Consider the following 24,301-nt stretch of genomic DNA (forward strand, 5'->3'; position numbering starts at 1 on the left):
TAGTCTTACTCGTACTACGGTGCTCTCGGCACGCGCACATTCCAACGGATGTTTAGTCCCGCCCATCGAATTTTCCCTCGATCGAATTTGCCTAACTACAGGTCCCGTACTCGGTCGCAAGTCGTTCGACGCTTTTTGCACGTCGTCTCGCTTCGCGCCACGATGACAATGGGGTAAGAACAACGTTAGAAGACCGATACTATTTATACATCTTGTTTTTCTTGACGACCTATAGGAAAATTTTCGTTGGCGGCCTTAGCAGGGACACGGACGACGGTGAGACGACCTGGGCGAGCGTGCAGCATCACGCGACGCCGCCGGGGGCTTTGCCCTCGATCGTCGAGGGGGGAGGAGACGATTTCCGCCTAATTTTTTTCGCTTCGTACGCGCAGATCGCCTGAGGAAGTACTTCTCGAAGTTTGGCGAAGTTCTCATCGCCAAAGTCAAGACCGATCCTTCGACTAAGCGGTCCCGGTAAGCGATTTTTATATGGAGGTGTTTAGTCTGGTGGAGGTGGAGTGTGTTTCCTTGCTGTCCTCGCCGCGCGCGCGCGCGCGCGCGGGAGAGTGATGAAAGAGCGCCAAATGCCCCAGTCCGGTCCTCGCTTATTTTGCGCGCTGCATCCGATAACATGGCACGCGCTCTCGCGTTCGCGCCCACAATCGAACCGCCTCCCCGCGATTTCGCGCTCTCCTCGTCCTGCATTCCCTCTCCAATAAGGAAATCTATCCAACCTACTATTGTTGGGTACTGGTGGGACTGTTCACTTTCACTCACGAGCACCACGCCTCCTCCTCCCCCAGGGCAACTAACACGCCTCCCTTTTTTCGCCCTCCACAGAGGCTTCGGTTTTGTTACGTTCAGAGACTCGACGGTCGTCAGCAAAGTTCTCGCTGACGAATCGTGGCACGTTTTGGACAACAAGCGAGTAAGCGAGAAAGAGAGACGAAAAAAACCGCGCGGTGGGCTCGTCGCCCCGCCCCCTTTTCATCCCCCGTTTTGCTGCCCACACAAACAGACAACGCTAAGAGCGATTCTCTTTGTCCTTGCTGTAGATCGATCCGAAAGCGGCCGTCGGTCGAGGAACGAGCAGCGCTTCTAAGGTGAGAAACCGAAAATTCGGGCGGGGGCGGAGATGCATGGGAACGGAGCGTGTCTACAGCCTAAAGCGACGCAGTCGGGCCCGTTCGTCGGGCGAGTGAAGAAAATATTTATCGGCGGAGTGGCTAGCTGGACGACGAAGACAGATATTATGGATTACTTTAGCACATACGGAAAGGTTTGCCATAGGAACAGAGGAGGGGGGCGGGGCGGATACCGTGATTATTCATAGGTAGCGGAGATTATACTAGCGTCCGATCAAGGCACGCAAAAAAGACGAGGTGGGTGTGCTGTTGATTGTTGGCTTTGTTGACTCCAATCGATTCTAGGCTTTGGCTTTGTTACGTTCGATAAAGAGGAAGCTGTTGATAAAATAGTTGATGAGAAGTACCATAGAATCAATGGGAAAACCGTACGCAGTTCCACCACGTGTTTTTATGGGTACAATAGCCCGTTTCTAAGGTTGAAGCTAAGAAGGCGATACCTCGGCCAGGCCGAGATAACGAAGACGGTACGAGTAAGAGTCTGGACAAAAGCAGCATTGGTGGAACTAAAGAAGGTAAATTATTTAGGTCAATTCGTTCCCTCTTACAGTACTAATTAATTCTCAAGGTCAAATCTTTCCCCCGGCCCTCGCTCCGGGCCACGTGGTTTATGCAGCGGCCCCGCCGGCGCCGCCGGCGCCGCCGCCAGTCTACGTTTCTCCAGGTACAGTATACTGTACACACATAGGCGCAAGTCGACACGCTTGTTCTACAATATAGATGTTGTCTACGGGGATTTGCCGAGTGGCCTATCATGTGACTGTAAGACAGCTGGCCCGCCAGTCTACGTTTCTCCAGGTACAGTATACTGTACACACATAGGCGCAAGTCGACACGCTTGTTCTACAATATAGATGTTGTCTACGGGGGTTTGCCGAGTGGCCTATCATGTGACTGTAAGCTTCAAGTTCTTGGAGCGCCGTCTTCGACGCACGCCGCCGTGGTTCAGCGACAGCAGATGATAATGCCGTCTCCTGGTATGGGTGCTATTGTACAGCGTCAGTCGCAGCCTCTTTCTCCGCTCTTGCATGATCATGGAGGTACATGTATGCAGCCGCCACACACTACGCAGACAAATAGTGGAGTGTGCTTCGTTTCCCGTCTGCGTTGAAGACGGGCTTTGCACATGCATTTGTCACGCATAGTTGCGTGTACAGAGAGCGTGCCTTGTTTTTTTTCTCTCCGCGTATTTTCAGCAAATGTTATGGACTTGTTTTAGTCAGTAGTTTGATTACTGACAGATAGACTTAACTTTTTTCTTTCTTTTGAAAAGACATTCATCTAAGACGAATCTGGCCACAAACGCTCCTATAGGGCCCCCAATAGCAAAACCACCGGCTGCGGCACCTACTTTCAACGTCTGAGCCTGTGGAGACTTTTTTTCTCCAGTTTTGCATAAATTCACAAAATGCTCGCAATTGTTTTCTAGGAGGTCGTAAGGAGGAAATTCTTTAGAATGATGTAGATGAAAGGCACTCTGAACAACTTTATGTCGAGTTGTTGTAAGGAACGATTGAGATTGGTCTACCCAGAGCAAATTCCCCTAACGTATCCAAGCGAATAATAGCTTCTTCGGCACAAAAATGAATGACATTATCATCGCCAACGTAGTAGATTCCGTGTTGTGAGTTGCACATATCATTTGTGGTAAAGGAACAGTTAGATGATCTCCTGCTTCTAGGCCTAGTACAGTCCAAGTTAGTTCTGTTCGGTCCTGCGCTACAGCGCTGATCTCTCCTTTGACCGTCTGGTAATTTGATTTTGAGACACAGAAAGACAGAACTACTTTTTTCATACGGGACATCATTGCGATCGACTTACACCAAAAGCAGCAACGGCTGGGGCAACGGCTGGTCGTGGAGAGCGGCAAACGGCACCATGGCGCTGTTCTTCTGTACTAATGATCCGAACTGGCCGCTGTGGGTCTGTCTGTACGGACTCACGTGCGCCGTCTTCGTTTTTCTCTCCCCACCGGCCAGCAAACCTATCGCCTCGTCAGGAGGAACTATTTCCAATGCACGGCAGTTCGCCTCGTGGACATACTACCTTCACAAACAGGTAAATATCATAGATATGATGACGTATATAGGGATAGTCTTTTGAACCTTCTTTCTAGCCCGTTCACGTTGTCTATACCGATTATCGACCCGTTCCACTGCAGCACTATGTTTATCCGGCAGGCGCGGATGGTCTCTATCTATCTGATTGTCGACGAAAAAGGCGACTTCAAAGAGGAGAACTTTCAGAAAGCAATGGGTTTACTGAAGGACGGCGAAGGAAGCAGAGTGCGACGAAAAGGAGGAACGAAAGGTCGGGGGAAGAGTGATAGAACAAGGGAAAAAGTCCTATCCGTTGTAACGTGACATAGGTTCGTCGACCTGCTACAACGTCGTTAATTAATAAATACTTACGTAGTTTATTTTCTTTTTAGGTGGCCTTTTGAAGCCGCTCTCCTTTCTGGGTTGTTTCGTCGAGGGACGCGACGCGCTGCCGTCCGTCGCCGAGAGCGACGTCTTTCGTCGCGCCGTGGCGATCGTCACTCCAATAGCGACGATACGTCGGAAAACGCGACGAAATTTCAGTCGAGCGCCGTGAAATTCGTTTGACGACAAACTGCCGTCCGTCTATCCGCACGGCGACGAAAAGCACAAGTCGTCGCGACTCGTTCATCCGCACGCGCTTCTCGTCATGATCGGGCTTCTGCCGACCGTCGAAGGCGCGCCGACGCGCGACGATTACGAGAAAATGAGTCGAGAGGACAAGGATCTCAACAACAAAGTAAGAAAAACGTTATTATAAGTGTTTCTCGTAGTAATCCTTTTCCTTTTTCTTTAGTGGGCTTTTGGGCTTCAGCACGCGGTCTTGAATTCGATCGAGTACCTTATCGGCTCGGATCGAAACGCGCAGATGGTTTTTCAGGCGGGAATGACGCAGAAGTGCAACAGCGCGCTCGCCGACGAGCTTCACCCGCTGCACCATCAACTACAGCGCCTTTTCGAACGACTCGCATCGTACGGCCAACGTGAGGTAAATGAAAAGTCAGATAGTGCATACTAGCGCTGACTGGGCTTGTTCTTAGAGAGTTTTTGCGGAGTCGACAAGCTCGTCTCCGTCGCTCTCGAACATCGTGATTCTCTCGACGAAATCGATTTGGCGCAGGCAAACCGGTCGACGTCACGCGCATCCAATCGCTCGTCTCCATAACGACGCCGCGCGACGGCGGCTTTCACGGACCCCACTCGACGCCGTCGTTCGTCGAATTCGACCATGACGTGCGAAGGATACGGCTATCTCTACGTGCCGTCGATAACGCCAATAGCGACGTCGTCGACGTCGTCGTCGTCGTCGAACGGAAACGCCGTTTCCGCTTACGTCGGAACACTGATGCCAACCGCCTATGCCACTCGTTGGTTTACCGTCAATCAAAATATGAAGTTACTAGATTGGATGGAATCCCTTTTGGAAGCTGGTATAGCTTTTTGCAGGCTTTGATCTCAAAACTGATTTTCCTTGTCTTAGAAGCAAAGCAAGAAAGCAAGATTTATTTAATCAAATGAAGCCCCTTGAAAACAAGTAGGTCTTATGCCTTCCTGAATAGGCTAGAAGAACTGATAAACTATTTCTGCCTAGCTTTCCGACTTCATCAGCACATCTGCTTCTCTAATCAATGGCTGGCTACTGCGTGTCTACCAAGTCATTGAACAGTCCAGAAAATGAGTCAGATGAAGAAGCAAGAGACGAAATATGAACTGGTTTTATTTTCTTTTTCATTTGCGTTAGCTGTAGTTATTAGTTGGTAGTTAGATTAGGGGTCCTGACGTATGCTTGCAAATCTTTTATTTAATTAATATACCCGGAAATAAACCGGAAGTAAAAAATTCGTGCACAGCCTTCTTTGCATTCGGGCATTCTCGGATGTGAGCACTGGCAGCCTGATTCCAGGGGGACTACTTTTTTGCCCACCGCAGTCCTGGAGGGGGAGGGGTCGACTGCATAACCCCCAACAGCAGGCCAGCCAATTTAGCCTCGTGGCAACAGAGTTGGGCCGGTTTTGTTTAGTCACCCCGGTGCCCAGGGGTGAACGAAGACATCGGAAAGCTCTTCATCACCTCGTCAGTATGATCCATGAATGAAATGACAAAGCCAAAGAGAAAGAGAATCATACCTGCTTCACTTGAATGAGATGACATCAGAAGGAGTAGCTATTGGCTTTAGAAAAGCTTCACTTTTAGTCACGTGTCTCTAATCAACTGTATTGATTGATCGATTGATTGATTGATTGTTTGATTGAATTTGTCGTTTTCGACATCCCGTATAATGTAAGCGTTAAGATGGCGGCCGCGGCAACCGAGAAAAAGTTCATTGCACTGCGAAAGCGCCTCGACCAACTCGGCAATCGGCAGCCGCTCGGCATGGAATCGTATCTACTCGTCGATCGCCTTTTCGGCGACCTCGTCCAAACGACGGACAGCCTTCGCAAAGCGAAAAAATACGCGAATCTGCGCGGCGGCGGCGGCGACGACGCGAACGCCGCCTGGACGGACGCGGTCGGCGCCTACAAGGCAGAAAACGCGCGACTCGTTCGCGAAAACAACGACCTAGACGCAAAACTTCTCGCCGAACGCGAAACGCTGGAGGAGCGCGTGCGAGAGCTGCGCGTCACGCTGCGACGCGAGAACGCCGATCTCAAATTCGTCAACAGTCGTATTAATACGTCGATCGCGTTCGCGCGCACGAACGCCAATCGGCGGCGAAAGACCGTTGAGCTGCAGGAGAAAGAAAGAAAGACTCCGGGCGGACGAAAGAAGCTCGTCGCCTTTCGGAAGCAACGTATGGACGTGGAAGCGCACGTGCCGCCGCCGGCGGCGGCGGCAACGGCACCGCGAGTCGTTGCTCCGGAACCGTTTCTTATGGATATGATGAAAATGGGTGATTTGAGAAATGAGCGGATGAGCGAGAAGATCGTCGCGTTGGAGGAGTCCGAGAAGGCGTCGGCAAGGGCCGTGCAGAGTTTGAGGAAACAGGTGAGAATAGTTCTATGTGTATGACTAAAATCTTTTATTTTTTTAGGTGGAAGTGAGGAATGCTAAGATAAAGAGATTGCACGGACTGTTGGAAGGAGGTCGGCCTCTCGACGTCATCATTGCAGAAGGGCAGAAGGAGTCGAATGAAAAAATGGTGGCCCATCTCAATATACAGGTTAGCCTATTTGGGATATTGAATTTTTTTTTCTTTTTATTGTCTCCTCTAGGTGGATTATCTCACGCAAGTCAATTCGGAAATGGCGTCAAAGATGAAAGAGACGGAGTCGAGTCAGAAGGACGCCGAATTGAGAGCTGGCGAGTTGGCGTCGAAAAATGCGAGACTGTGCGGAGAATTGGAGGAAATCAACGACGTGACCAAGCAACTAGAAGAGGAAAACGCCGTTCAAATCAAACAACTCGAAGTGGAACTGAAAGAGACAAAGGCAAAGGAGACATACGTAAAATTATTGAGATATGTAAATTCAATGATTACTTTTCAGGATTTTGATGAACGTCGCGTGCAGCTCATTAGCGAATTCAAAAAGGAAATTCGAGAGTTGAAACGCACGTGCCACAGTTTGGAACTGACTGGCAAGCAAAACGCCAAATTAGCGCACGTGGCCGAAAATGACGTTCGACTGAGCGAAGAGCGTTACGAGAGAATTTCTCAGGAGAAGCGAGAAGTGAAGGCGAGATACGAAAAATTGCAGGAAAAAGGCAAAAAGAACAGATCGAGTTGGATTTTGACGTCACTTTTACCTTTGAAAGGAAGGGATCTAACTTTGAGGTAATTAATGGCTTTGCTCTTTTAGAGAAAAATGAGGGTGTACTTAGAGCGCGTTTATAATTTATGATTTCACACCGTTTCTCTGCATGGTTCCAGTTCGTATGTAATAACGCGCTTTAGTGTTTAGGTAATGGCGTCATCGCCGCAATCTAATTACTACGTCATTCGCTTAGGCCAATAGGCGTCGTCTCCGCATCCCGGCGATTCCCCACGGAGGCTAGTGGCAACCGCTCGTCTAGAAACGTTCCGTCGTTCGCTGCGAATGTTCACTAAACTGTCAGACCGCTAATCATGACTTCGAGCGTGAGCATCGACAGAGAGCCGTCGACGAACGAATGCGAAGTGATCAAGGGTAAGGAAACGAAAGAGAGGGGCACATCCCACGCGAATAATCCCCGATCGTTCGTCAGATCGCCTCTACTTCGCGACGCTTCGCACTTGTACGCCTTCCGTACACTACTTCAACATCGACGACGAGTTTCGTTACGAAAAGTAAGCGAGGAAACGGTCGAACCGGGTTCGCGAAGCCCGACACGTCTCCCCCACAGCTTTTACGCCGATTTCGGCCCTCTAAATCTGGCAATGCTCTATCGCTACTGCTGGAAACTAAACAAGAAACTCAAGGTAAATACATCTTCGTCAGATGGACGCGTTCGAATGGCCTCTGCTTTTTTTTCAGTCGAGCGCGTTAACGAAGAAGAAGATCGTCCATTACACGTCGTACGACAACAACCGAAAGCGAGCGAACGCCGCCTCGTACGCGGTAAGTCTGGCGACTCGCCAAGAAAAAAAAACAATCCGTCCGTCCGCTTACGTAATCGATCTCGAGACGCCCGGTCTCCCCCCGCATCGAGGCGCAGTATCGTCTCCTCTCCTCTACGAGCGGAGCTATCGTACTCTGAAACGTCTACGTGCTGTTTCTTTTAGATAATCTATGATCGGAAATCGCCCGAAGAGGTGTTCGCTTCGCTGACCTCGGGCCAGCCGCCTTATTTGCCATTCAGGTACGACAAAACGCATGGAAATTTTTCGTCGTTCGTCGCTCGTACGCGACAGAATGTCCTCATTACGTAAACGGATCGTTTTGCACGTGCCGGCGCTGAAATCAGCGGGGCGTTCATTGTTTTTATTCGATGTTTAAGGTAGCAAGGGGGGTACTAGAGTGTCGGAATATTAAAAACATAAAATTCGCTAAAAAAACACGTTGGAGTATGTTCTCTCTATTTTACAATAAGTACAGCCTGTTGTCGTGAAGGAACGCGTGGAACGTCCGGTCTTCCGAGAGCGGGTCTTATCTAACGCGCGTTACTTAAGAGAAAATAGGCTTTTTTCGGCGTTTTCTTACACGAGATGATATATTTTGAGGTACGTAAGAATAAAGATATTACAATAATCTAAGTATTTTGTTAAATAATTATATTTCTGTATGAGGTCGTTTTGGCAGAAAAATGGAAATTGTGAACAGGCATATATATACTGTATGTATACTGTATGTATATATAGACCCCTTGCAGGCACGCGACCAATTAGACGGTGACACGCCTACTGGAGGACAACCGGGACTTGCCAAACGCATAAAAGAGCCCGAAACTCTACTTTCCTTCCCTATTACAGAGCTGCCCTGACAAGATCAGAGAGTACTCGTCTATACGAAGAAAAAGGGCAACTCGCGAAAGGCGTCGATCCTTCGCAAAGCCATTACGCGAGTGGGCGGATAACATCGACAAGTGGCCGGCGATTACAGGGACGTATTCGATCATAGCGCCAAGCTCATACACGAGTGAGGTCTTCCTGAATTACCGAAATATCAAGTGCTACCAGCGATTTCTTTCGAAATGCGTCGGATCGTTGTTTGACACGCCTGTCGCTGAAAATCGCCGTCGAATCGTTGCAGTAAAGGTAGGCTAATACGTTTCGTGTCATCTATGGGCTTTGTGCTAGTTTTGTGAGTATTACTCTGGCGGAAAACTTGAAAAAAATATGTCTGAGAACCTCAGGCTGCAGTATCCGTGGACTCATTCTGAAGTATTTTTGCAAGTTTTCCGCCAGAATGGTACTCACAAAGTCCCTAGATGACACGAAAACGAATTAGCCTACTTTTACTGCAATGATTCGGAGGCGATTTTCAGCGACAGACGTGTCAAACAACGATCCGACCCATTTCGAAAGAAATCGCTTGTAGCAGTTGATATTTCGGTAATTCAGGAAGACCTCACTTGTGTATGAGCTTGGCGCTATGATCGAATACGTCCCTGTAATCGCCGGCCACTTGTCGATGTTATCCGCCCACTCGCGTAATGGCTTTGCGAAGGATCGACGCCTTTCGCGAGTTACCCTTTTTCTTCGTATAGACGAGTACTCTCTGATCTTGTCACGGCAGCTCTGTAATTGGGAAGGAAAGTAGTGTTTCGGGCCGTTTTATGCGTGTGACAAGTCCCGGTTGTACTCCAGCACGTGAGCTATCGTTGACTCCCACGCCAACTGCAAGGGGTCTAGATCTTTGGGCCCGTAACTCGAAAAACTGCTACAACCGTTTGCCTTACTTCGAGGAAGGTTTTCGTTCTTTCAACGGCCATTTTCCCAATAGACGTCGGAGACAAACGCGATCGCCGGACATCACTAGACTCAACTACGAAGCGGTTTTGCGAACCGTTGCGCCATTCGAAAGAAACGGCTCGATTTCGGCTTTTCGCGGCCGATTTTTGATAAAAATGGGCTCTATTTTGACATATACGCGACGAATCGACAAAACCTCTCGTAGTTGAGTCAAGCGATGCCTGACGATCGCGTTCGATGCGGCTAATCGCCGATAACGGCCGTTCAAAGGACGAAAAAACGCCGAAAACGGCTGTTTTTCGGCGCTATTGCTAAACGCAGCCGATCGGTGCGGTTAGCTACGCTTCGTGTATCGTTTTCGCACCGGCCGTCCTCTGTTTACACCCCGTTGCTAGTCTTCATGCTAGCGTACGCGTTCCATGCCCAAAAATGCAAGAAGGAACGCCTCTTCCTGGTAACCCTAACCACGCCCCTAGCAACCCCCCTTGCAACCTTAAAGGGACGCGTCGTGCAGAAGCTGCACGTTCCACTTGAGCCTCCACATTAGCGGTCTCCACAAGGTAAGAATCGCGCGCGCGCAACGACGCGAAATGACTCCGCCCCCTCTCTCCTCTCTAGGCGATCGAGAACAAGTTTTTAGACTTCGACGTTTTCGACGTGGCCGAGTACGAACACTACGCGTTATCCTTTGTTTGCACGGCTTTGCTTATTATCGTTTCGCCCATGCCCCGCGGCGATTCGAATCAGCGCGTCGAGAACGGGGACTTTAATTGGATCGTACCGGGCAAATTTCTCGCGTTCAGCGGTCCGCACAGTAAAACGCACGTCGATATACCTATTTTCTTGCTAATCCGATTTTTTTCGCAGATGCAAAAAAGCAGAAAATGAAAACTGATGCCGCCGCCGCCGCCGCCGCCTTCGACTGTTTTATGACTAAAAAAACACTGAGTAAATAAAGGAAGGAGGGCGTTGTTGAATAATTGGTGAATTAACTATAACGTTTGTGTATGCAGAAGAGATACTACAAACGCCGCGCAAGACGCACTGTGCGAAGCCCAATGCGTTACTGCTGTCAACATCATTCGCAGCAAGACGGTCGGGAGGAAAAGTCCCAATGACGACTCCTTTTCCAATTGAATTTTTTGACGCGAGTAAAGTCGAAGGAAAAAAGGATGAAAATCTTCTTTCTACATTGGGCGAAGGAAACGCGTACAACTTGACTGACTTTCTCGAAATTAGTCCATCCTCTCTTCAAGGCAATCACAAAGAGGATTACGACATTGTGGGGGCGTGGATCAACAAAGTGCTAAGTCAGGATGAAGCCTTGATAATAGAGAATTACAACATGAAGAAAGATAGTAAAGTGAGGCGTTACGAGCTTCCCATCGACGTCTTCACACGTTCGAATATAAAGCCTGATGTTGTTGTCTACTGGGATAAGGACAAGCCTATCGTTCTCATTGAAGTTATATCAAGTCCTCACATTGAGACAGTGATTACGGAATCAAGGGAGAAGAAGGTACTTTGGGAACAATTCAACTTTCGGGTTAACCGTGTGGTTTTCGCCTGTGTGTACCTATGTGTTTGTTGGTATGAGCGGGAGCGTAGGAGGTCACATACATGTATATCATACATCCTCATACATCTTGGTTTTGGTGCATCCGGGTTGCACAGGTATTTTCGTTCGTCGTTTGACGGGATAACGGAGGAACGCGGCGACATCGAAGGTCGAATGACCTTTCTACACGGGTAAGAGACGCTTTTAGAGGATGACGATTGTTGCGCGAGCGGTTCTGGGGCCCCTGTACGCGTGCGAAGGATTTCTTAGTCGATGCGCGCCCTTGGCGAGCGTTCGCTGTCGTTCGAATGGGTCCTGTTGCGTTTAGACGGGCGTTTTATCGTTGCGCGATCGAGTTCTGAGCATGTTCTGAGGCTCCGTTGCGCACGGGAATTTTTCGTAGCGGCGATCGCTGTGTTTTTCGACGCCTTTCAGTCCTATTTTGGGTTTCGTGTGTCTTTAGGCGTGTTTTTGTCGTAATTAAGGTGGGTTTTTGCCCCGATTTAGACTTTTATGTTGTGTTGTTGGGAAAAAAGAGTTTCGAGGCGATCATGGGAGGAGAAAGGGTAGGTAAGCGCTCGAAGAGCTTTACCACCATTCGTTCAAGTAAGGGGGTCATTATTGTGGGTGGAATCATGCACTGAGCTTAGAAATTTTAAGAACCACCTTGCTCAACACGTCACAAGCAGGTAAGATCTTTATCTGTATAATTTAATTTGAATGCTTTTTTTTAATTTTTAATTTTTTTATAGTCTTGACGACCTGGCTGCTTTCATCATGCGAGTCGATGCGGGATTGGCCAAAGAGGTCGAAGACGGCGACTACGACGGTCTCGTTGCCGTTATCGGGCTTTTGATGGCCGTCAAAGATCGCACACCGAACACGGACAGCATGTTGGAACCGCTCAAGCAAACGATCGATCTTCTGAAGACGTACGAACAGGAGATGTCCGACCAGGTGCGCACGCTCCTCGAAGAGCTGCCCGATCGATGGACGAACCTGAAAAAAGTGGCGGCGGACAGCGAAGCAGGTCGTCGCGCCACTCCAAGCGAACGAAGTGGCGATCATTCGAAAGAAGTGCTCGTCGTTCGACGTGAAGCAGCACGAGTTCCGAGAGCTCTTTCGACGAACCGCGCCGCTTGCGTACAATTCGTCGAACGCGTACGCGCGTCTCGATCGGCTGCACGTCGAAGTCGCCGCGCTCGAACGCGAAATGGGCGCCCTACACGAATCGGCGTCGCTGTTCGAGGTAAACACGCCCGACTATCGGCAACTGAATGCGTGCCGTCGACGCGAAGTCGGTCAACTGAAGCAACTGTGGGACGTCGTCGAATTGGTTCACAGTTCGATCGAGGAGTGGAAGACGACGCTGTGGCGACAGGTCAACGTCGAAACGATGGACATCGATTTGAAGAAATTCGTCAAGGACATTCGCGCTCTCGACAAGGAGATGCGCGCTTGGGACGCGTTCAGTGGCGTCGATTCGACCGTTAAGAATATGGTGACGTCGTCGGCGAGCTGCAGAATCCGGCGATTCGCAAACGGCATTGGCTCCAATTGATGCAGGCGACGAACGTCAAGTTCGCCATGTCCGAAGAGACGACGCTCGCCGATTTGCTCCAGTTGAAGTTGCACAAGTTCGAAGACGAAGTTTCGGGAATCGTCGACAAGGCGACGAATGAATTGAACATGGAGAAAATCTTTGGTCTCAAATGGATTTTGAACACGAGCCCCATCCGCGCACGGGCATCACGTTGCTGAAATCGAGCGAAGAATTGATCGAGACGCTCGAGGACAATCAAGTTCAATTGGAGGACATGATGACGTCGAAATACGAAGAAGTTTCCGCGTGGCAAAAGCGACTGTCTACGACGTGGTCTCACTTGGAGAGCATTTTTATCGGATCGGAAGACAAAGTGACAAACAAGAAGGGTCTATACGAGACGTTGGAAAATATTCAGGGTCGATTGTCGGTCTGCGAGAAGGCACTCGCCGAATATCTGGAGACGAAACGTCTTGCCTTTCCGCGATTCTATTTCGTTTCGTCAGTCGATCTGCTTGACATTCTCTCAAAGGGAAATTTCCCTACAGAAGTCGCTCGCCATCTGGCGAAACTTTTCGACAATATGGCTCGTTTGAAGTTCAAAGAGGATTCCGACGGCAAGCCGACGAAAACGGCGTTGGGAATGTACAGCAAAGAAGGAGAATACGTCAACTTCAACGAGCCGTGCGAGTGCGTCGGACAAGTCGAATTGTGGCTGAATAAATTGATGGAAACTATGCAGGTGACTGTGCGGCACGAGCTCTGCGAATCGGTGGCCGCTTACGAGTTCAAGGCTCGCGACCGAAGTGAATATCGCCTTCAGCCGACTCGAAGAGGGCTACGAGAACGCTCTGAAGGCTCAGATAAGTGCCTCGTAGTTGTATGTGTTAAAGGGGCTTTGTTTTTTGTGTGTTATATAGGAAGGAGGTCGAGCGGAAATTAGCATAAGGTATCAGTTTATTTTTAATTTTAGGATTATTTTTTACTCTCTTTTTATCTAGGGGAATTCACTTGGAAGGAGGAGAAGAGGACAAGGGACACGCGTAGGGGCAAGTGGGGGAAGACTATCTATGGGTACAGAGTTATTTTGCATTTGTTTATCACACCTTATTTCTTTTATTTAGGAACACTCAACGGGATGGAACGAGGATGCAAGAGAAGGGCAAAGGACACGTACAGGGAAGGAAAAGGGTCGACAAGGACGAAGGGAGGGACGTGGGGGAAGGCTATCGACAGGTACAGAATTATTTAACATTTGTTTTTCACATCTAATTATTGTTCTCTAGGGGCATTCAAATAGAAGGACGAGGAGAGGGACAGGACGCGCGAAGGGGAAGGAGCGAATATCAATCGAAAAGAGAAGGGGACAAGGGAAGGATTTTAGGTATGCGATATAGGTTTTATTTTAATCTTTGGAATTATTTCTAATTATTTCTCTAGGGGCATTCCAATAGAAGGACGAGGAGAGGGACAGGACGCGCGAAGGGGAAGGAGCGGGTATCAATCGAAAAGAGAAGGGGACAAGGGAAGGATTTTAGGTATGCGATATAGGTTTTATTTTTATCTTTGGAATTATTTCTAATTATTTTTCTCTAGGGGCGTTCAAATAGAGGGACGAGGAGAGGGACAAGATGCGCGAAGGGGAAGGAGCGAGGATCAATCGAGAAGAGAAGGGGACAAGGGAAGGATTTTAGGTATGCAATATAGGTTTTATTTTTATCTTTGGGTTAGAAGGTAGGCCCAAAGTTAGGAATCGTTATTACTCCTTATATTTTGATCGTATAGAGCTGGGACCGGTACCTTTAAATAGGAAATTTAATAAGCCGATCTCGTTTCCGTGCAGAAGACGGCCGCTTCCGGGAAATTGCTTCCTTTGCCGGGAGAAACGGTGAGACAATAAATAATGTCTAGGGCTCTATATATAGAGAGATACTTGTCTATTTTTTAGGCGGAGGCATGTGCCCTGGAATTGGGTGCTACATCGAAAACAGTTGGTGCTTCAATGGCTCAGTTACTGATAGCTGCAGCTCAGGTTAGTACTGGTACACGTCATATATATTCCACTCTAATAATCTTCGTGTCAGGGAAATGAGAACTATACTGGAATCGCGGCACGTGACACGGCCAATGCTCTCAGACTTCTTACTGTTCGTGGCGTTGCCGCGGCAACCGATGATCGCAGTGCGCAAGAGCAGATCGTCGCCACGGCAATTCAAGTCATGCGTCATTCGCGTCATCTCATTGACGAAGCGCAAAGAAAGCGATTGCTTCGCCACGGAACCCGGAAAATCAATCTCGTCTCGCTCAAAGCCGTTTCCCAGGCATTGAATCAAGTCATCAATTGTCTTCCCGGACAACGAGACGTCGATACGGCGATCAAAGAAATCGCCGCCGCTAGCGTTGCCCTGACGACGGGGCAATATCCGCCGGCGGGTGATATGTCGTTTCAGGACGTTCAAACGTCGTTGAGCGTCAGCGCGGCGGTGGCGAATTCGCGCGGGACGCACATGCAATTGGCGCAAGCGTCGAAGAAATTCGCCGGAAAATGCAATGTTCACTCACGACTCATGCTAGCTGGACTATCGAAGGTAAGGGGGAGAGAGACTGATAGAGTGAGGGGAAACGATGGGGGTTTCTAGGAAAAGGCTGCGCGGAATGAAATCGTTGGCTATTTGAGATCCGTCTCTATGTCGTCGAGTAAATTGCTACTTGGCGCCAAAGCGCTCTCAGCTGATCCCAACGCGCCAAACGTGAAAAACAATTTGGCTGCGGCGGCGGCGAGGTAAAGGGGCCAAACAAAAGGGGCTGGGGTCTTTGTAAATTTGTTTTTGTTTTCTTTTGCAGAGGTGTTACAGATGCTATCAATGCGCTCCTGACTGTGTGCACGGCCGCGGCGCCGGGACAACGCGAATGCGACAATGCGCTTACAATGGGCGCCTGGTTGCAAAATCCAGTCGAACCGGTCAACGATAGCACGTACTTCGCGTACGTCGACAGTTCTTATCCCCTATAGAGAGATTGACTCTCTATATATGCGGCAAGAAATCGAGGCTCAGGAGCAAATCTTGCGCAAGCGGCGTGAATTGGAAGAGGCGATGAAGCGATTGAAGAGAATCCGTCGCAATAAATACCAACAGGAAGAAGGGGACTAAGCTATTAAGTGATCACTGCTCAGGATTTTTAAGAATTCTTCTTGTGTTTTTGTCTGTTGTTCGAAGCTAGATGGAATGAACGCAATTGTGCTTTCATTTTTGTAAGCTAACCAGCTTTCAAATTTTTCTAAAAATCCTGGTAGAAGGTAAGTTCTTCTAGCCAGAAAAAATGGTAGATATACGCTATCTGCCGTCCTCTGTCACAAGGCGCAATGTTCCGGATTTAATAGGGTAAACGGCTATAAATGCCCGGATTAGACGACCACCGCCCCCATTCTCCAAGATTTGGAAAATGGGGGCGGTGGTCGTTTAATCCGGGAGCTTAGAACAGTCATATACGTGGGAGCAGTGGGAGGGCAAGAGCTGAGCGCAAGAGTATGCTTCAAACACGAAACACGTGGCACAAATTTTATTGACAAAAATCAAGACCTGGCAATTGCAAGCTTGGTAGGAAAAAGTTCGATTGCCGAAGTCGTCGCGCTGAGACATAAACTTTATATCGCCGGACGACGTGTTGACGACTGCTCGTCCGCGGTTCGGTTGTTTGACGATGCGGATCGCATCGCCGGTCAGCGTTTCTTCGTGATCGGAGAAGCTGCGTAGCACGGGTATCGTAACGTTCTCGTCCTCTGAACGTCGTCTTGGTCGGGTCAAAGATAGGAGCGTCGTTTACGTGAATGAGACTGACTTCGGTTCGACGCACTTGGAAGCTCGCTCCGAACGAATCGAGATCTTGAACATTAGTCACGTTGACGTGCAGACTGCAAAGAACGAGATCGTAGTCTTTCACCGGACGCACGTTTCTCAATGTCAACTCCTCGGAATCGACGTCGTCGCTGTACAAGCGAACGTTATCATTGACGTCGAGAATTTCCATTCCGCGATCCTGTATCAACGCTCACGTTCTCCAATCCCACGTCGAGAGGAGTAAACGACATGGTCACGTAATCTGATAGAACTCCCCCAATGAGTTTTAGTGACGGAATGACCCTAACACATGAGAAATAAAAGAGTAAATAATTAGTTATTATTATTTACTCTTCTAAAAAATACCTGGTAGATCTCCGATGGGTACTACACCTTCTCCCTTACTCGCCGAATGTTCCAAAAATTCCCCTTGCTCAAAAAACTCCTCCCTTGGAAATGGAAAATTATCTACGAAAAATTCCCCCCAGTAGAAACGATAAGCGCGTAGTAAAACAATAGGAAAACCTTTTACAGCGTCACGCTCTACCCCAACCACGTAGTATACAACGTTCGCGTACGCGAGAATCGTAAAAACGACGCCGATTTCCCCTACGGGCCCCCAACTTCCACTGCGCGACGCGAACGGCCCCTCGAAACGCGCCTAAAACCTGATCGCGAAGCGCTCCAACGCTTAAACCCACGTACGCAGCAAGAGGGAGCGATAGTAAAATCGTTCGAATGCGGGTGAGGCCCCGAAACCGAAACGTGCGCCACAAAATGACAGACAAACACGTAATTTACCGTTCGCGACAGCAGATCCCTTCTTGTTTTGCTCCCTGTAGCCGTTCTAGTTGTTGATGTTGTCCGTTTGTCTGTATAGTCCGGGTCCTCTCTAGCCGGGCGACCCCGTCAAGCATCTAATAAACAGGAGTACACCTCTTGCAAAATCCTAGTCAACCCAGCGTCCCACGCGTCACCGTCGATTTCCCCACAGTCACTCCTCCAGGCAACCGGCCACAACTTGGTGGAGAATCCGGGTAGTCGGATTTCACGGGGAACGCGATCGTCCATCGCCGTCGTCGGCGCGCTGGATCGTTCGTTTTTGATTCTGGCTGGACCGGGTCGAAGCGACGATCACCCGGGCAGCTCGTCGTCGACGCGCGTGTGGCGAAAGCGCCTCGCCCGACTACCCGCGCGGTCTTGGTTCGAATCGGCCGTTGTCAGGGGGGAGTGGCCGGTGACGTCGTGGGAGCAAGCCTGTGTGATTGGTCGGCGGAGAGGCACCTGGTGCCACGAGGCAGCACACAATCGCACACACGACCGAAGGATGCCCCCGAAGCGAAAGACGACGAAAGCAAAGAAGCCCGCCGCGCCGTTGCATGCGACACGAACGCCGAAGTCGACGACGCCCGGACAACGAAGGCGCGGCGCGTTGCACGCATCTCAACGACGCGCAACGACGCCAACGGCGTTATTTCAACTCGCGACGCCTGCGACGCCGCAAACTCCGGCCGCACGACGACGGATCGACCGTTTGCTCGCACGCAAGCGGCGTTTGCTATCGCCGACGACACGGGCTCGACTCGCGACGCCAGCCGGAATTCCCACGCCACACGCGGAGGCGTTCGATACGTCAACGGACGAATCGCCGGATCGTCAGCCATCGGCGCGACGCGTCGACTATACGCGCGCTCTCGAGAAATTCTTCGGGTACAACTACGAAGAACTCAACAATTGGCTTTATCAGCTCGAAGCGATCGCCGACGCCGATCGATGGAACGCGCACGACCGTCTGAGGAACGCGCGGATTCATCTAAGTGGGCGCGCACGCGTCGAGGCCTCCGCGTTCGAAAGGAAGTTGGAGAAGCGCGGCGAGCAGTTAACCTGGAAGAAATTTGTGGCTTTCTTGAAGCGCAAATTCGGTCCTGCAGATCCACACGTCCATTATACGGAACGCCTCATCGCCTGTCAACAGGGACCGCGCGAGGACGTCGACGACGCCAGCGTTCTATATTGCCCTTCCATGGGTAACGTTTATTTTTGACGGAAGTTGGCCCTCGCCTGCGACACCCAACATATCCATGACGATGGATGCAGATCGATGGATCTCGAGGACGTTCGTCACACGACGGGAGCGAGCGCTGATTCGCCCCGCCGAAGGCTTTCCTGCCCTATTAATATGGGAATGTGGCGGCCTCGAGATGAAGTGATGCAGGGGTCGACAGATGAGTGGGTTCTCCCTTCGGCACACGCTATGTCGCGCGACGGCGTCGACCCCCATTGGCCAGGGGACAAAAGTGTTAATTTTGTCGGTGGAGCAGAATCATCTGCTACTTCACGTCCGTTTCATGCCGGTGAGAATCCGGTCTCTTCTCCTTCATCGTCTACTTTCAACTCTACTACTGTTCATGGAGCTGGCCGACAGCGCACTCGCCGCGCCAACGCTGGAAGAGCTCCCGTACGCTTTCAAGACCCGAACTGGTCCACGTGAACGCGTGGCGCTTCGTTGCGACGTACACTGGTTCGTGGTTTGTTTTTCGTGTTTGTATGTTAGAGGCCCCAGTTTAGTTCCCGAGGGCGCTCACCTTCTCGAGGAAAGGGGGGTAGTTGTAGCCGTTCTAGTTGTTGATGTTGTCCGTTTGTCTGTATAGTCCGGGTCCTCTCTTGAGATCCGGGCGACCCCGTCAAGCATCTAATAAACAGGAGTACACTTCTTGCAAAATCCTAGTCAACCCAGCGTCCCACGCGTCACCGTCGATTTCCCCACAGTCACTCCTCCAGGCAACCGGCCACACTCCCTTCGCTCCGTTTGGAGCCGTTCTGACGATGACTGAAAAGACACCACCCCGTATACACGCAACCCCGGATAACCGCCGCGAAAAACCTACACGAAACATGCAAAGAATGCTTCCTGCATTGCCGAATACCTACAACACTATTCCCTCATCACCATACATGGCATAGAATGCGGTGGTAAAGCTCGGAGAAGTGAGAACGCCGGTATGCCGAAAAACACGATTTTATGACGTCAGACCTCAAATATGCTCACCGGACCCTACATCCAAATTAAACGGCATAAAATTCTCTACAAAAACTCAGTAGAACAATTGTCAATCCTCCTAATCTACTATATGGGATTAGCGGTATAAGTTGACAAGTTCCGAAAACACGAATTTATTAATAATAAATTGAGATTACATCCAATGACACCACCCCACGAGTCTTAGATAGAGCTCCACAAGCGCTTTCGAATGATATATAACACAACCGTAACAGACCAAACGGCACGTTAATCCTGGGACTTATTGATTTTGAGCGGTTTTCAGAAAACTGTAATCATGCACAGTTTTGTAGGAATGCACCTAAAATGCACCTAAAATGCACTTTCGAGCCGAGCTTCCCGTCCCCGGTGATCAAAATGCGCATTGAAAAAATAAAACGATTGCCGCGACAATTCCCTAATAATAAATCTCCCCCACGTGACTATTCGAGGCAATAACGACGACCAGAACTTCGTTCCGGGATCGTCAGCCAAAAGACTCCCGAATCAATTATTTCCCAAACGGTTTTATCGTAGAATATCGGGTTAATTAAATTCTCCGCGATTTTTCCCGTCGTCCCGACGGTCCCGACACTCGTTCCGACCGACGCCGTAGCGCGCGTATTCCGCGCCGAGACCCTCGGCTATTTCGGCCACTTGATGCTTTAGGGGCTCTAGGGGCTCTTGAAGTCCGAAAATAGTTGGTTGTTGCTCGCTGAGAAATCGCGTCTTCGCCGTCGCGCGACGTGTCGTATCCAACGTTGATACGACTGTATGAGGCTCGGAAGCCTATGTAGAAGTCATAGTCGATCCCCTCGGATAAGGCGTACATGTTGTCCACAAGACACGTGGTCTTCATTTTAACATTTTGATATCTAAAGCTGAGATGAAAGCGTCTTTGAGTTTGAGAGAAGCTGCTGGTCATCTCATCTGCCAGGTGAATATAGCAATAAATGATCTATCTGTTGACATGGAAGCAATGGAGAGATTGCAAAACAGTGGTGCCATTGACACTTTTTTTAGAAAATAATACATGTTATGTAAAAAAATGCAGCAACGATACATATTATCGGTTACCCTACCCTAATCCAGGAGAGCGCACTCTGAAACAATGCGACGCTTTCATTTTGAGCAGACTGTCGCCTTGCGACGGCTCGTCCTTTCAAACTTCAGTCTGAGAAGAGAAGAGACAATAAAAGACCTCGCCCCCACATCCCGTTACGGCTGTTTTATCGTTACCGTAGAGGATTTCCCCTTCTCGTCTCAGCCACGCCTGTTTCCTGAATGAAAAATCCCCCACAATTAAACCAAGTTATTCTCAATCGAGCCCACTTACTCGGCCACATAGTATTGCTGCGGTCCGATGACCGAACCGGGCCGACATAATCTGCACCGAACGTCGCCATAGAAACAATAAACAGAAGAGAGATACATGTGGGGATTTACCTTATCCAAGCAATTGCCTCCGCTGCGGTGAAGCGATAGAGTACCACGCAATCAACGTGGCCGGTACGCCCCAAGCCCGCTACAAAGAAAGGGAGGCTTGGAACAGCAAAAAACCGCAAAAAGAACCGGAAATACCTTTGCAGTGAACAGCAATCGCCCCTTTCGCATTTTCGGCAATAGAAAGAAATGTCCTTTATAAAAAACAACATTTTTTATCGCGTGCGTATCGACAATCGTTTTCTCCTACTTGAGAATCGTGTTATCCGGCGTACTTCCGTCGACGAAATAGAGATCGTGATGATCGAAGTTCGCCTCGCGAAATCGCTTCGCTTCGTACATTTTTCGGTTCAGTCGAACGACGCACGTCACGTTGTGTCGTCGAAAGTAATCGAAACACGTATCGGGGGCGTGACGCGGATAGCCTATGGGACACGCGAATCGCACGCGTATATACGCGCATTTTACCGGCGTAGATTCGAAAAACGCGTACCGTTATCGACGTGCATTTTACTGTGCGAACCGCTGAACGCGAGAAATTTGCCCGGTACGATCCAATTAAAGTCCCCGTTCTCGACGCGCTGATTCGAATCGGCATGGGCGAAACGATAATAAGCAAAGCCGTGCAAACAAAAGATAACACGCATACCTCGTAGTGTTCGTACTCGGCCACGTCGAAATCGTCCAAGTCTAAAAACTTGTTCTCGATCGCCTAGAGAGGAGAGAGAGAGGGGGCGGAGTCATTTCGCGTCGTTGCGCGCGCGCGATTCTTACCTTGTGGAGACCGCTAAACACGTCGTGGAGGCTCAAGTGGAACGTGCAGCTTCCGCACGACGCGTCCCTATAAACATCGAATAAAAACAATGAACGCTCCCGCTGATTTCAGCGCGGCGACAGCGCCGGCACGTGCAAAACGATCCGTTTACGTAATGAGGACATTCTGTACGAGCGACGAACGACGAAAAATTTCCATGCGTTTTGTCGTACCTGAATGGCAAATAAGGCGGCTGGCCCGAGGTCAGCGAAGCGAACACCTCTTCGGGCGATTTCCGATGATAGATTATCTAAAAGAAACAGCACGTAGACGTCTCAGAGTACGATAGCTCCGCTCGTAGAGGAGAGGAGACGATACTGCGCCTCTGTGTTGATGCGGAGGGGGAGAGAGACCGGGCGTCTCGAGATCGATTACGTAAGCGGACGGACAGATTTTTTTTCGATTTTTTTTCTTGGCGAGTCGCCAGACTTACCGCGTACGCACCGACGAGATAGGCAGCGTTCGCTCGCTTTCGGTTGTTGTCGTACGACGTGTAATGGACGATCTTCTTCTTCGTTAACGCGCTCGACTGAAAAAAAAAAGCAGAGGCCATTCGAACGCGTCCATCTGACGAAGATGTATTTACCTTGAGTTTCTTGTTGAGTTTCCAGCAGTAGCGATAGAGCATTGCCAGATTTAGAGGGCCGAAATCGGCGTAAAAGCTGTGGGGGAGACGTGTCGGGCTTCGCGAACCCGGTTCGACCGTTTCCCCGCTTACTTTTCGTCGTCGATGTTGAAGTAGTGTACGGAAGGCGTACTACGCGGACAAGTGCGAAGCGTCGCGAAGTAGAGGCGATCTGACGAACGATCGGGGATTATTCGCGTGGGATGTGCCCCTCTCTTTCGTTTCCTTACCCTTGATCACTTCGCATTCGTTCGTCGACGGCTCTCTGTCGATGCTCACGCTCGAAGTCATGATTGGCGGTCTGACAGTTTACTGAACATTCGCAGCGAACGACGGAACGTCTTCTAGACGAGCGGTTGCCACTAGAGTCGACCCGCCTCCCTTGGGGAATCGCCTAGACGACGCCTATTGGTCTAAGCGAATGACGTAGTAATTAGATAGGCACAAATCCGGGTCGCGATTTATACGGGCTGCTCCAGTGTTTCTATAGCGATACGTCCAACATGGCTACCACAATAACGAAAACGATCGAAAAGCCGCGAGTTCAACCGAATCGGACTCACGACTACCTTTATGGTAAGCCAAATGATAATGCGAACACGTACGATTGTCACGTTGTCGCCTTAAGACCCGCATTTCACCGTTTCGAGCGCGCGCGATCACGTCCGCGAGACTTTCAAGGCTCAAACGTCGATGAATGGCATCGTAAGTGACTTACAAGACTCGCTGCTGCCTTCCTGCGTCGAAAGCGAAGGCTTCGTTCGTGACAGAAACGCGTACCGAATTTCTCGACGATGTTCAGCGAGCTACGTCACTATCCGCGCGCGACGATTCAACTCGATCGCACCGATCCCCTTCCGAACTTCGTATCGCGTCAGTGGCACGGTTATCACGATCAGAGACAAGCGACGCTGGAACGATGCAAAAAGTAATCAAAAAAAATTAAATTCTATTGACGTTATGAAAATAAACAGTGTTGCTTCCGTTATGGATATAATTTTTTAAAAATATTGTATGTCACAATTTATGGATAAATATTTTTAATATTTTAGATTCAATTATGCTCCGAACGTTCATCTACCTCTCCCCCTTATGAAGTTCCCCCTTAGGCAGACATGAGTACAGTAGGATAACTCAAATTCGTTTGTACGTCACCAGGGATCATAGATAGATCATAAGCACTACGATGGACGTGTAGTGTAGTACGTACTTATCCAAAGAACATTGTTTTTGAAACCACCAAGCGTACTCCCTTGAGTACTCTTACCTATGTGATAAGATTGCTTAGCCGTGCGTGTTTCCAGAGCTTTGAGTTTTTGGCTAAGAGCACATAATAAGTATTGCTGATTTTAGGCACATTGGGGTCCCAAGAAAATCGAACGCTGCCTCATGGACTGCTCCAATCGAACCGTACTTATTCAAAAAAATCTCGGCCTGCCGAACGGCTTGACGATCGACTACGCCGAACGTCGTCTCTACTGGACCGATTCCCAAAATCATAAAATCGAATATTGACCTCGACGGTTCGAATCGACGCACGCTCTTTCAGGGCAGCAGTCTCGTCTGGCCGTTCGCCATCACCGTTCTCGGCGATTCCGTCTACTGGACGGACATCGATGAATTATTTGTTGTGATGACGCTTCGATTTCTCACTTTGCTTTCGATAAGGCGTTTTCACGTCCCAGTTGTTCTTCTCCTCGCCGTTGTAGAGGTCTTCGGATAGGAGAGACTGTATGCGCGCGACATCGTTATTGTTCTAGATAGGGGCTCCCTTTTTTTCCTCCCTTTCTCTTCGTTATTCGGTGCCGAAACTTACGCGCGCGAGCAAGGTCGATATCGTCTCCAATGCGACGTGCGTAAAGCGTTCGCAGAGGCTCGCTAGCTTGCACGGATCGACGGCCATTCCATGTCGAAGATTTACGGGGAC

General features: G+C 49.6%; 5 protein-coding genes, 2 long non-coding RNA genes and 1 pseudogene across 14 annotated transcripts; 6 read left to right on the plus strand and 2 right to left on the minus strand.

The window, feature by feature from the left end:
- Window positions 1-3: 3 nt before the first annotated feature.
- LOC136188257 (RNA-binding protein Musashi homolog 2-like) lies at window positions 4-2,436 on the plus strand. Of its 3 annotated transcripts, none has more exons than XM_065975988.1 (12): window positions 4-173; window positions 236-276; window positions 393-474; window positions 841-928; window positions 1,056-1,103; window positions 1,163-1,279; window positions 1,334-1,382; window positions 1,431-1,513; window positions 1,564-1,660; window positions 1,714-1,809; window positions 1,866-1,943; window positions 2,000-2,436. In XM_065975988.1, the coding sequence occupies exons 1-12, from the start codon at window positions 49-51 to the stop codon at window positions 2,254-2,256; spliced, it is 1,161 nt and encodes a 386-aa protein (XP_065832060.1). In that variant the 5' UTR covers window positions 4-48; the 3' UTR covers window positions 2,257-2,436. The 3 variants fall into 3 exon arrangements, with proteins under 3 accessions (XP_065832060.1, XP_065832061.1, XP_065832062.1); XM_065975989.1 differs by having other exon boundaries at window positions 865-928; XM_065975990.1 differs by lacking the exon at window positions 1,866-1,943.
- A 533-nt stretch (window positions 2,437-2,969) lies between these two features.
- LOC136188267 (uncharacterized) lies at window positions 2,970-5,017 on the plus strand. The gene is made up of 7 exons (XR_010670182.1): window positions 2,970-3,203; window positions 3,262-3,513; window positions 3,577-3,923; window positions 3,981-4,172; window positions 4,225-4,614; window positions 4,665-4,718; window positions 4,776-5,017. It is a non-coding gene; the product is annotated as an uncharacterized lncRNA (long non-coding RNA).
- Window positions 5,018-5,460: 443 nt separating this feature from the next.
- On the plus strand, window positions 5,461-7,035 carry LOC136188255 (centrosomal protein of 135 kDa-like). Its single transcript, XM_065975982.1, has 4 exons — window positions 5,461-6,169; window positions 6,216-6,344; window positions 6,397-6,627; window positions 6,670-7,035. The coding sequence occupies exons 1-4, from the start codon at window positions 5,477-5,479 to the stop codon at window positions 6,958-6,960; spliced, it is 1,344 nt and encodes a 447-aa protein (XP_065832054.1). The 5' UTR covers window positions 5,461-5,476; the 3' UTR covers window positions 6,961-7,035.
- A 111-nt stretch (window positions 7,036-7,146) lies between these two features.
- On the plus strand, window positions 7,147-11,676 carry LOC136188253 (uncharacterized). Of its 4 annotated transcripts, none has more exons than XM_065975975.1 (11): window positions 7,147-7,308; window positions 7,367-7,448; window positions 7,505-7,580; window positions 7,636-7,719; window positions 7,884-7,960; window positions 10,012-10,072; window positions 10,131-10,191; window positions 10,258-10,326; window positions 10,380-10,460; window positions 10,526-11,261; window positions 11,578-11,676. In XM_065975975.1, exons 1-11 carry the CDS (start codon window positions 7,248-7,250, stop codon window positions 11,642-11,644), a joined length of 1,455 nt encoding a protein of 484 aa, XP_065832047.1. In that variant the 5' UTR covers window positions 7,147-7,247; the 3' UTR covers window positions 11,645-11,676. The 4 variants fall into 4 exon arrangements, with proteins under 4 accessions (XP_065832047.1, XP_065832048.1, XP_065832045.1 ...); XM_065975976.1 differs by having other exon boundaries at window positions 10,258-10,317; XM_065975973.1 differs by having other exon boundaries at window positions 10,131-10,177; window positions 10,223-10,326.
- Window positions 11,677-11,847: 171 nt separating this feature from the next.
- Window positions 11,848-14,584, plus strand: LOC136188252 (dynein beta chain, ciliary-like; annotated as a pseudogene).
- A 1,575-nt stretch (window positions 14,585-16,159) lies between these two features.
- On the minus strand, window positions 16,160-18,115 carry LOC136188266 (uncharacterized). Of its 2 annotated transcripts, none has more exons than XR_010670181.1 (4): window positions 17,430-18,115; window positions 17,254-17,369; window positions 16,819-16,901; window positions 16,160-16,755 (listed from the first exon to the last, which is right to left on the minus strand). It is a non-coding gene; the product is annotated as an uncharacterized lncRNA (long non-coding RNA). The 2 variants fall into 2 exon arrangements; XR_010670180.1 differs by having other exon boundaries at window positions 16,819-16,920; window positions 17,430-18,104.
- A 2,365-nt stretch (window positions 18,116-20,480) lies between these two features.
- LOC136188258 (dual specificity protein phosphatase CDC14A-like) lies at window positions 20,481-22,766 on the minus strand. Its single transcript, XM_065975991.1, has 14 exons — window positions 22,605-22,766; window positions 22,468-22,546; window positions 22,336-22,411; window positions 22,183-22,278; window positions 21,923-21,999; window positions 21,710-21,776; window positions 21,585-21,647; window positions 21,429-21,516; window positions 21,186-21,360; window positions 21,074-21,129; window positions 20,939-21,017; window positions 20,829-20,879; window positions 20,732-20,772; window positions 20,481-20,666 (listed from the first exon to the last, which is right to left on the minus strand). The coding sequence occupies exons 1-14, from the start codon at window positions 22,663-22,665 to the stop codon at window positions 20,662-20,664; spliced, it is 1,014 nt and encodes a 337-aa protein (XP_065832063.1). The 5' UTR covers window positions 22,666-22,766; the 3' UTR covers window positions 20,481-20,661.
- Window positions 22,767-22,846: 80 nt separating this feature from the next.
- Window positions 22,847-24,300, plus strand: LOC136188265 (cilia- and flagella-associated protein 91-like). 2 transcript variants are annotated; one of them, XM_065976010.1, is made up of 4 exons: window positions 22,847-22,950; window positions 23,003-23,079; window positions 23,145-23,302; window positions 23,728-24,300. In XM_065976010.1, exons 1-4 carry the CDS (start codon window positions 22,878-22,880, stop codon window positions 23,822-23,824), a joined length of 405 nt encoding a protein of 134 aa, XP_065832082.1. In that variant the 5' UTR covers window positions 22,847-22,877; the 3' UTR covers window positions 23,825-24,300. The 2 variants fall into 2 exon arrangements, with proteins under 2 accessions (XP_065832082.1, XP_065832083.1); XM_065976011.1 differs by lacking the exon at window positions 23,728-24,300 and adding an exon at window positions 23,427-23,721.
- Window position 24,301: the final 1 nt, after the last annotated feature.

The sequence above is a fragment of the Oscarella lobularis genome, chromosome 6 (genome assembly GCF_947507565.1).
Source record: "Oscarella lobularis chromosome 6, ooOscLobu1.1, whole genome shotgun sequence".
Taxonomy (NCBI): Eukaryota; Metazoa; Porifera; class Homoscleromorpha; order Homosclerophorida; family Oscarellidae; genus Oscarella; species Oscarella lobularis.